Source organism: Nymphaea colorata, chromosome 4, assembly GCF_008831285.2.
Source record: "Nymphaea colorata isolate Beijing-Zhang1983 chromosome 4, ASM883128v2, whole genome shotgun sequence".
Lineage (NCBI taxonomy): Eukaryota > Viridiplantae > Streptophyta > Magnoliopsida > Nymphaeales > Nymphaeaceae > Nymphaea > Nymphaea colorata.
The window spans coordinates 17,193,557-17,205,131 of record NC_045141.1 but is presented as its reverse complement, the minus strand read 5'-3'; the positions used below and the strand labels follow the sequence as shown (position 1 = coordinate 17,205,131).

At 40.3% G+C, this 11,575-nt stretch overlaps 2 protein-coding genes across 2 annotated transcripts; one reads left to right on the top strand and one right to left on the bottom strand.

The window, feature by feature from the left end:
- The first annotated feature begins 1,170 nt into the window (after window positions 1-1,170).
- On the top strand, window positions 1,171-3,054 carry LOC116253447 (UDP-glycosyltransferase 91C1). The gene is made up of 2 exons (XM_031628268.2): window positions 1,171-1,283; window positions 1,386-3,054. Exon 2 carries the CDS (start codon window positions 1,497-1,499, stop codon window positions 2,940-2,942), a length of 1,446 nt encoding a protein of 481 aa, XP_031484128.1. The 5' UTR covers window positions 1,171-1,283; window positions 1,386-1,496; the 3' UTR covers window positions 2,943-3,054.
- Window positions 3,055-3,783: 729 nt separating this feature from the next.
- On the bottom strand, window positions 3,784-10,282 carry LOC116253463 (uncharacterized). Its single transcript, XM_031628283.2, has 7 exons — window positions 9,898-10,282; window positions 8,500-8,606; window positions 6,891-7,768; window positions 5,691-5,814; window positions 5,044-5,342; window positions 4,806-4,963; window positions 3,784-4,414 (listed from the first exon to the last, which is right to left on the bottom strand). Exons 1-6 carry the CDS (start codon window positions 10,193-10,195, stop codon window positions 4,834-4,836), a joined length of 1,836 nt encoding a protein of 611 aa, XP_031484143.1. The 5' UTR covers window positions 10,196-10,282; the 3' UTR covers window positions 3,784-4,414; window positions 4,806-4,833.
- Between the last annotated feature and the right edge of the window lie 1,293 nt (window positions 10,283-11,575).

The following is an 11,575-nucleotide window of genomic DNA, read 5'->3' as shown; positions in this document are numbered from 1 at the left end:
GTCCCTCACATATTTCCACCGTCATTTAGCCAGTGTAATTTTTTATGAACTTCTTATCGATAAAATTAACTTTGATGAGACGTTACAGGAAAAAAAATAGCTTTTGTTCCTTAGCATGTGAAGATGTTAACTAATTTACTACTAGTCGGATGAATGGAGCTCTCGTTCACATGGTCAGTCTTTCCTATGCTAATAAACAAAATGTTTCAGTTACAGGCAACTTTTGTTGTTGGGATGTGCATACTTTTCTGTAATAGGGGGCCAATATTGACAATGTGAAATGTGCTACTTAAGTAACCAATAATAAATCCTAAGAGTCATAGCCAAAGGGGTAAGAGGAGCTACCCTCTTTCAGCAGTCAGCAGCTCACAGGACTGAAAATCATCATATCACCAGCTCAAGTCTGGTTCCTGGCTTTTACTGTTGCATGGGAAAGGGGGTCGATTTGCAGACGCCTCAAGATCTCAAGTAACTGTTGGAAGAGATGTGGGTATTGCAACTCGATATTCAGCAACAGTGGCAGGGCCAGGAAATTTAGACAGAGGGGCACTAATTCAAGAACACTCATGTAGGGGCACTACTATATATAAATTTAGCGAAAAAATTAGATGCGTCAATATGAATGGTTAAAACTGTGTGGGCAACTGCCCACAGCTGCCTACATGTGGCTCACTACAGATTAGCAATAAGAAAAATAGCTAGGGGCCATGATGACAGCTTAAAACTGGGTTTGAAGGTAAAACACTGTTTAGAATCCAAAACCCAGTTTTAGGCATGTTTGGGAGATGTCAAAACTGATAAAACTCATTTTTCACAAAGGGCTTAAAAACGTTGCTCCTGCGCCTAGATTTTTTAAAGAAAACTTGGTTTTTACCCCTTCCCTATGTTTTGGTCTCTTCACCCCAACACATGAACCAGTTTCTGAAATCTATTTTTGAAAAATCATTTCCCACAAACTCTGGTTTCTATCATGTTTCGAGGGTGTCGTGCAAACGCTACCTTAATGTCATCTACGCTTTTTAGATCCAATTATTAAGAAGTGTTTCTTAAGGCCTTTCACTTAACAACTGGTTCTTACCAACGGCCGTCTTCAGCTTTAGATATCCTGACTGGCCGCTTCTCTATGGTACAGCTTGTTGCTTTTTCTAATTTGCCCCATAAAGAAGCTCCCGATCGATTGATTCAACCAACCCAAGCACCCCACATAGGAAAACCCTATAAAAGAAAGGTACGCCTCTTTCAAGGTACCAAAAGAACGGTAGATTACGGAAACGCTGAGAATGGTTAGTGAAGCATCAACGACATCAAAAGACACTTTTCTTTGTCATTTTGCCAATTCTGAATTTATCGATGTCTCGCTAACTGCTCCTTGTCACGCATACCAGATAACCTCATACCCACTTTGATAGTTTTCTCTCCTCAGGTCAGATCTCTCTCCTTCGTTTCCTTCTTCTTCTTCTTCTTCTTCTTCTTCTTCTTCTTCTGTTTCAGACTTCATGGAAGCAAACCAACGATGCCATGTTGTGATGTTCCCGTGGTTGGCCTTTGGGCACTTGATCCCATTCCTTGAGCTCTCCAGGTCTCTAGCAACAAGAGGATTCAAAGTCTCTTTCATATCGACACCCAGAAACATAAAAAGGCTACCAGGGGTCCCCCTAGAATTATCGGCCCAGCTTAGCCTAGTCGGGTTCCCGTTGCCGCCCGACGATGGCTTGCCGGAGGATGCCGAAGCCACCATAGATGTCGAGCTCGATACGGTCCAATACTTGAAGAGGGCCTACGATGGGCTCAGAGCGCCCTTTGAAAAGTTCGTTGAAATGACCTCCCCAGACTGGATCATCTATGACTGCGTTGCATACTGGGTGCCTCAGGTTGCAAGTAGGTTTAGCATCCCTTGTGCATACTTTTGTGCCTTCAGTGCTGCAGCCGCAGCAGTCTTTGGCCCGACCTGGCAATTGACCGGTGAACGGAGCCGGTCAACGCCGGAAGAGTATGCAGTTGTGCCTGAATGGATCAACTTCCCTTCCACCGTCAAGTTCAGCAAGTATGAAGCCATCTCTATTTGTAGCACACTAGGAGTGCCGGACGTAACCGCAATGTTGGGCTGGAAGCGATATGCAACTGTAATTGAAGGCTGTGATGTAGTGCTGATTAGAAGTTGCACAGAATATGAGGGGCCTTATGTCGGCCTTCTCCGGGAAATCTTTGGCAAGCCGGTCAAGCCAGTCGGCCTGCTCCCCCCAGCTCAGGATTTTTGGGAACCCAGAGCAACCCAGATGAACCCAAAGTGGGCTAGTTGCTTCAGCTGGTTGGATGCACAAGCCCCAAATTCTGTTGTGTTTGTGGGATTTGGAAGTGAGTGCAAACTAAGTGTTGAACAAATACATGAACTAGCGTTTGGGCTGGAGCAATCAGGCTTGCCCTTCATTTGGGCATTGAGGAACCCACTTGGGCTGCCTGCTCAAGTGGATGTGCTGCCAGAGGGCTACCGCACCCGGCTTGGTCAACGTGGGCTCGTCTGCATGGATTGGGTTCCCCAGGTCAAGATCCTCGCTCACCCGTCTATTGGCGGACACTTGTTTCATTCTGGCTGGGGCTCGATAATCGAGTCGCTTGAACATGGGATTCCACTCATTCTTGTGCCAATGATACTTGACCAAGGATTGAATGCAAGGCTGGCGGAGGAGAAGATGGTTGGGATAGAAATAGAGAGGAATGAGATGGATGGAACGTTCACAAGAGATGATGTTGCTAAGGCACTCAGGCTGGTGATGGTTGAAGATGAAGGGGAGCCCCTCCGGGCCAAAGCAAGGGAGATGAGGTCAGTTTTTGGAAATAAGGGTTTGCAAGATGAATACATTGGTGGATTGGTTGAATACATGAATGACCAAAGATCCTCGAAGTTGATTGCAGAAAGGAGTGGCTCTAGGCAAAGGAAGTGACGTTCAAATTCTAGCTGCATGGCTTATAGGATCCATTGCTTTTTATTGTTCTGAACTTGGTCTAATTTCTAACTGTAGCTTGTACCTGGATGTCAACAATGAATCCCAATTCACCAAGTTAAATTTAAACTTGAAGTTTAACGATATTTTCTGATCAAGGTTTGGTGCTTAAGTTCAGGTTCGACCTGGATGTTCATTCAAACTTTTGTTTTCCTTTCGAGAAACTATCCAAGTGCATCAGATTTTTTTTTTATTTTTGACTCTGCCTTGCGATAACACAAGTACCTAATATTAGGTCCCTTCAAAAGCTTGAATAGCAATATAATTCGAACCCATGCCAGAAACTTCTGAAGTTGATAAACCACCAGTCATTTAACTAAGTTGTGCTGTCTGGAGACCATCCACCACTAAGACAGGTACCAGACTTAAACATGTTTCTCCAACGAGAAGAGAGAGGAAAAATAATAATAATTCACAGAAGGGTGTCTACCTCACGCCCTAACCCTTTGGAAAATTTGCCCAAAAGAAATTTTTTTTTAGCATTTTGAAGTATAAAATGGCCTTATTGTTCTTTTTTGTCGGAGGCCTCAGATATAAGAATATTTCAAATACTTAGTCCACGATACTCCAGTACATCCACTTAATGTCGTTTTGCATATCATTTCAACTTAAAAAATCTTCCCAAAATTGGTACTATCGTGTTTCAGATTACACATAGGTCAACTGACAGGATGAAATAAGCCAATTGTTTGGAGAAAGTTATGAATTAGTAGTGTAGACTTTCTTAATTCTGAGAAAAGAAAAAATGACTCTCTCTCTCTCTCTCTGAAGCAGAATCATCTATCACAAGAAAGAAAGACCAAATGATTTGCATGCTTTCACCCACTGCACTCCTTGCCAATGCAAGTAAGCAAAACTGTGAATCTCACAGAACCACATGAGTACCTCGACAAAAGGAATACAACAATCTTCATTCCTGGAGAAGTTCAAAATTGTCGTTTTCCATGGCTAAGCTTTTTGGAAGCACCTGCCATTGGTTGAGCTCCCCATTTGGAAGGGTCTCGATTTGTCATTGATTTCCACCCCTCGAAAGGCGACCACAAAACCTGGATGCATAATGTACAGTTCTCCAGATCCTCAGAATGCAACCTTCCTGAAACGTAGAAATGCCCATACCGAAAGTTCAACATCCAAGGAAAATCTTCTTTGATGGACTTTGAGGGCGTCATGGAAAGTCGTCTCAAATGTCATTGACTATATAGTTCAGTATCTTGCACGCTAATATTGGGTAAGTTGAGATTGCAGACAGGTACAAAGTGCCAAGTTTGGGTACAAAGTGCCAAGTTTGTTCTTTGTGTGTGGACCACAATCATGCTTGCTTTTTTAGGAACACCAAGAGTCCACCGAACAGAAAGACACTATAAGATTCATGGTACTCCTGAGCGATTCACACCCATATTTGTGAAGTAAACCTGCCATGAAGCAGCCACAATGTTCCCAAGTCATTAGATCAGCTGACAGATTTAGCAACTTCGGCACAATTATTTGTATAATCATCGAGGTACCAATCAAAGCGATGGATTGTTAGAAGGGAATTTACGTAAATCTCCTCAACTAAAGTAATCGCCTTATTTCCACTAAAGCTGGAATAATCTGGTGATAGCAAGTGGGCACTGGACGATGACAGCATAGCTGATTAACTAGGATATGAGAACTGGCAAAAATGGCAGCCAAGAGGAAAGAGAGAAGGCTCTCTCTCTCTCTCTCTCTCTCTCTCTCTCTCTCTCTCTCTCTCTCTCTGAGTTTTCAATAAACAAAAGCAACCAACAAGGAAAAGGAATAAAGAATAGTTAGGACACATACAGATGTATGAATATTCTGTGATCAGCATCTACTTAGACGGTGACGTTAGTTTGTTATCTCTACCATCCTCCAAGTCATGCTTGACAGACATATCACCTCCCATCAGCTCTTGAAAGCCATCCACCTTAACGGGTGGAGTTCTCATATTAAACATGGACCTGCAATTTCAAATTTACAAATCTCCCTTACTTTATGTTTTGGAAAAAATTTTGAGTCAAATAGTCCTTAAAGGGCTTACGGAGATGGCATTTGAGGAACATGAAGTGAGCCCATTTGCTTATACTGAAGCATGGAGTGAGGTTGCTGTGCTGCCATAGCCATCTGTTGTTTAAATTGGACTTGCTTGTTCATCAATGAACTGGTGAATCCACCATCTATGTTTTCCACCTTAACATTTACCATATTCCGCTCCTTCTCTGATAGCATTCCAGCAACTTGAGTTGATGCTTGCCTACGTCGCAGTTTATCTAAATGTTGCTGAACTGCAGAATTATCAGGATGAAGCATATGGAGTTGAGGATGCATTTGTCTTTGGATCTTCATAATAAGAGAGAGAAGGAGAGAATTAATACCACCATTCAAAAGAATCATCAAGTTCAGAAAGGTGATTTACTAATATGCTGTTTAAAAAGCTATAAAATACATAATAATTATCACCTTTCATTCCCCAGAAGCATAGGCCCACCACCCCCCCCCCCCAAAACAATCCCAAAAAAATAAAATAAAAAACTTGGAGCATTATTTTTCTAAATGCCATTTTGAAACTGTGTTAAGTTGCATGCCGTTTTCAGCATACCCGCACCACTTGTCACTTCACCATCAACAATACATAAAATTTGCTATGTGCCAATAAGAACATAGATGGAACAAAAGGAAGTCCCTTACTTGCTGGGGTTGTAGTAAAGAATGCTGATTAAGGACCTGGAAGTCTCTTGCTGGCTGTTGATGCATATTCTGGGAAGGCACTTTCATGGTATCCTTCATATACTCAGCAAGGGATGCAACATTGCTGGACATTTAAATAAAGCACAAAATGCTACTTTTAGTTTAATTCCAATAAGAAAAAAAAAAAGGCACCTTCTTCAAGAATCCTAATTTTAACATGAATAGGTAGGAAAGAAATGTCCATCTCTTCCCTATCAGTTCTCAAACGCTTGACCAGCCTTGGCCATGGGACAGCCCATGTGAATAGGAGACACTCAAATCACCTAAATATTCGAGTAAGTGAAATTCATTTTGGGGATACATAAAATAGTTAAAATGTCAATCTCAGGTCCAACGGCACATTAAACCTTTCCCTGTAGTTAACCTTGTGCTAGTAAAAAATTTTTTCATTCCAAAAGAATTCAGCACATAAAATTCTCAAGAAGTGTGTAAAAATTTACAAAACAAAAAAGTCGGAAATGTCTAGATCATAAAATATTAATATAAATGTTAATAAGAATTACAAAGAAATTGAAATACTTAAAAAGAAAAGAAAAAATATCTAAAATATTGTGATTACATTGCAAAAGAAATCAAGTTCAAGAATATTAGGAAAATTCTCTTCCAAACTATTTTCCAGAAGAAATATAAACCACTGATACAGAAACAAGAATGTTTGTGTTCCGTGCTCTACTCTTACAAAACTCTCAAGCTATACCATGTATCCATATCTTGTCGTATGCTCATGTGTCATAACATGGGCCAACAAAAAATATCTTCAGGACAGCCTTTCCTCGCAAAAAGTAGTAGAAGATTAAACTTCAATATTCCCCTTCCAAGCACCTCACAATATGGGACCCAACAATGTGGCCCCTTATACATCACTAATTAAAATTTGACTACCCAGTGTAAAGAGCCATCTGCAGACAGCTCCTACACATTCCTCAGACCTGAAACCACATATAGATTAATGCTCAACACGATGAATGAATGCAATGAAAACTGATTTTGGAGAGGGGGCACAAAATTTCATAAGCTACTGCAAAGAGTACATTCACAAGCTTCAACACAGAAAGAAGGACGTAAGAAAGTATTCATGTCTTGCACAAATATTTCAACTCATGATGAGGTAGACAAGAAACTATCAACAGTATAATATACCTGTGCCCGCCTGCTTGCAAGAACATCTTAAGAAGCTCCATGGATGAACATTGCTTCCTGTAACTATCAGTGAGAACTTTCAAGATTTGACTGATTTTACAGATATGACACCTGATAAATTGTGAAAGTACTTCCATTGAAAATATTGTTGCACCTTCAAATCCAACAACTTCCAGTATCCGCACAGTTGCCTTCTGAATCAAACAAGATGCTTGTTCTTCACTCAAGGGCTTCCAGTTATCAACTTGCCTGTTCCTTCCTCTAAGCTTATTCCTTCCCATGCCCATGTTAAGGTCCTCAGGTCTCATACCAAATCTTTCAATCATCATTGGACTTAGACTGACTGCATGAGGCAAAGTATCAAGAATTCCAACAAATTCCACCTTAGGTTTTTCTTCTGGTTGACTATTGAAAGGGACAGCCCTATCTGGCACAGAGTTGAAAGGAAACATTGTTTCTGGAAAGAACACTTCATCATCTGTCAAACTGAAGTCTGGGACTAACTTAGAGTTCACACGAGCAGCACTTTCCTCATTAGACTTCGAAGTGTCATTTTTCTTGTCTTCAAATACTTCCCGTCTTCTTTTATGCTTCTCAAGACAGTTCATGTATACAGACATTCCATCAGATGTTCGTTTGGAAAATTCTCTATCACCAAAAGGCAGTTTGCATTGGGAAAAACGCCATGCTATCCACTTCACTCTGTTTCCCCTGTGATTCTTAGACCAATGGTTGTACCATGTCTCTGGAAACCCATCAGTTCCAGGTCTTACGTCATCAACCTCAGCTTCATTGGCCTTAGCACGACCAGAAGAAATTCTCCCAGAAGAATTTTCAGTCATTTGCTTAGTATTAGACTGTCCTTTTACTTGTGCTGCCTGCACATGGTCAAAGTTATCAATTTGAGATCATCAGCAAAGAGTTGAAAGTAACCACAATTTGTAACTAAACATTTAAATATGAGTACAACTTAAGCACAAAATTTCATCAAGAAAAACTTTTACATTGCAAAAAATTTAAACCATCATCAGAAATCCAAAGGTAGATGCATTGTGTCTAAAGACATCGAATTACCAAACAAAAAGCGATAAGCTTACAGACCGGTACGGATCCTGTAGCAAATACTGCACATAACGCATGCAAGGATGACTAAAACCTTGTTCTTTGTATATTGTGCCCTTGGTGATGTATTAAATGGAAGACAACTGAGATAGCTTAGATTACCAACACAATGTGTTCCTTGTTCAACAAAATGAACTGTTATAATCCAAGGCAAGATGTATGCAAGTTAGTTAGCTATCCAACAGCCAAAGAATGATAAGCCTTAAAATGGAAAGCAATGGCTACTAGTAGGTAATTTCATTACTCCCACCAAATTGTTTTCCGAGAGATATCCACTGGAAAAGATGGCATAAAACTCAGGGTACCATGTTGGTCAACAGGTTGATACACATCAAATGATCAAATCATCAGAGTACTATGGACTTACACCATCTCCTCAACTTAATGAAATCCAAAGGCTAACATTCTGTCAACTAATGGTGCTACAGTTCCCATCTAGTTTAGAGACTTGGGAAAAGAAAGGAGTCAGATCGAGCAAATGACAAACCTTAGGATGTCCTAGATTATGCGGTACAGAAGACTCTTGCATTTGGGTCCACTCCTGATGATCTTCTTCCAAAGAGAAGTAGACATCATCTGGATGCAACTGCAAATCTGGAAAATCAAGAGGACCAATTAACATACTCCATCATATCCACAAAATTTGCAAAGTAATAGCTAAGGTTCACTAAAATGTTATTTTCATCCACGCCATAGAGTGGAGTTGATGGAAAAGCTGGTATAGAACAAGACTGAATACATGATTCATAAACTTTGCACATTCTCGGTCAAGGTAATGAATGAACACCCATTTAAAATATCAGACTACAAAATCATCTTTAGTAGCTAATAGAGTAATGTAACCATTTTTTTCCATAGCACTCAATCAACTTCATTTTTGTGCCTTTGTCCATATTTTATTCCCATGTTCTTCATGCTTTTGCGCCCATTACTAGAAGATACCTGATTTTCCTCCAAAGGGCAAGGTGATAACCGAAACCTCGTGAGGCAGTTAAGCGTCCAAAGACGTACCTCACTATCCATTGGCCAACACTAAGTCTCAACTGTGAAACGAAATAGTGATTTTTAAGTTGGAATTGTACTCAAGAAGCACTTGGTTTTTTCAAAGAAAAAAGATGATAACTTAAGACAAAGAAATGAAAATGATGCGATCTAGAAACCTAACAGTTTTACCAGCGACCCCAACTTTTGAATCTTATATCAACTCTTCAGCAGAATAGGGTTCCCCAATTGAAACCGCACTCATTATCCGAAAAAACGCATGATTTTTCTTCAAAAAACACAATGACGACCAATAATGCAAAATCTAAAAAGGTGTAAGGAAAGCCACTCGATGTCGACTAAATTCCAGAATCCCAAGTACCAGTAATGAACCAGAACCATTCAAACATCCGTGAATGCTTGAAGAAAAACACTTAATTTCTTCAGAAGAGCACAAACGGCAACCAATCACAAAAATATAAAGTGGTACTCCAGAATCTGAAACCCAGTCCACGATCACCTGAATTCCAGAATTCTGAACATCAAAAATGGACCAGAATCTCGCCCCAAGTCGAAACCTTCCCGATTATGAAAGAAGATACTTAATTATTTAATAAAAAACAAAAAAGAAAAGAAAAACTGGAAACGAAGAAGAAAAGTGAAAGTTAAAAAAAAAATTACTCGAAGAACCCAAATCGCACTTCACAGTCCACTAAATTCCCAGAATCTTGAACATCAAGCACGCAACCGAATTGTATTCGCCAAATTAAAACTAGTTACAGACCCCCCACCGCCCACACAAGAACATCATAAGCCGCCAACCAAAATTGAGAGGGAGAAAACTCGGTTGATATGTGTGTATGCGTCTGCGAGAGAGAGAGAGACAGAGAGAGAGAGAGATTACAGGCAGGACTGAGCCTGGAACACTGAGGCGAGGGAAAGGAGCGAAGGAAGAGAGAAACAGCGGCCTTATCGAAGAGAAGAGCTCTGGCCCTCAGCTGGAGATGAAGCTGAGCCTTCGACTTCCGCTCCTGCCCATTGCCGCTGCTGCTCATGAAGGAGTCCCAAGCGGAAGGGGAGCTCAGAAAGGGGACGAAACTCGGGTAGCCCGCTTCCCCAAGCCACGATCTCCACACCCCGCAATTCTCGAGCTTCTTCGCCAGCTCGTACCCTCGACCATCTTCCCCAAGAAGCGACGCCATGAATCTCCCCTCCCCTTTCCTTCTTTGCGCAGGCAGAGAGAGAGAGAGAGAGAGAGAGAGAAAGAGAAGTCAGGCCCCAGATGAATTTCCTGGTTTTTGTTATGGCGCATTGAGGGATCGAAAGTCGAACGAGGAGAACAAGGAATATCAATAACAACACGACACGTGTGCGAATGATCCATTTCTTCCGACAATGTCCATGCTCTTTCCTGTTATAGACACAAATATCGCCGCATTTGACAAGGTGATGATGGTTCGTGTGCGCGTTGAGTTTGACGCAGAAGGAGAAGGGCGTCTGTGTTGATCTTCCAATGTCAACGGGTTGGATTTGGATCAGATCAACGCATAGAAACTCGGTGTTAGTAACTCCAAAATATGATTTTGGATTTCAAATCCATACCCGACTTTTTTTGCAACGCTATCCCCTTAACATCCAAGTCTCAATTGCTTTGAATTTCCAATAATTTTTAAAATACATTTTTGGCAATTTTGGAAACGATTCAATTTCTTTCATAGTTGTATTAAATTTTACCTAGTTCCCTTTTTTTCCATGTATTCAGCTGATGTTTGTTGCCTATAGTGAACTAATGAAGCTTGAGCTACTGGCAATGGCTCATTTCACCCTTCTAAGGATCAATCATCTTTGGGAGAAATCCGGCTTGAGTTTAACCATTTGTAAAATTGATGCAAGCTTAAGTACAGGCTAAGTATATCATTAATCAGTTTCATGAAAGAGAATATAACATATATTTTATTGCTATTGATGAACTTGCTTAAGTGATTTGAAAATATTTCATAAGTATATGACCATGCACTCTGTAAGTCGCTTGGAAGGTCGTCCTTCTGTTCTGAAACTTAGTGACGGTTCGTGGACATCTCTATTTGGTAGAATGTATCGTTTTCAAGAGACCCCCAAAGAATTCGCAATCTTCCAAAACGTAAGATTTTGATAGTGCTAAAAGCATTTGATATCAGATCCTAAGTGATTAGTGATTTGACAAAAAAAATGGGAAACTCCAGATCCACGGATTTAAAGACAGATCACCTTCACCACATTCAATCCGACCTTAAATCTGCAGTTATTGGCATTAAACTGAGGACTTTAAATGCTCGTTTTCACACATTGATAAAATCTGGCGTTTGTTTACACTCTGGAACACCACACAAAAGGGTTCCAGATCAATATCGAATTTGAGATCCGATGCTCTCAAACGCAACTCCAATTTTTATTTTTATGATTAATTAGAAAAACATAGATTTTTTTTTTACCCTTTTACACTTAAGATGACATGACAAATTCTAAAATTGTTGATATAATTAGGTTTTTCTTGAAGAATGTCCTAACATCGATTTTTTAAAAAAATATCACATAAGAATAAT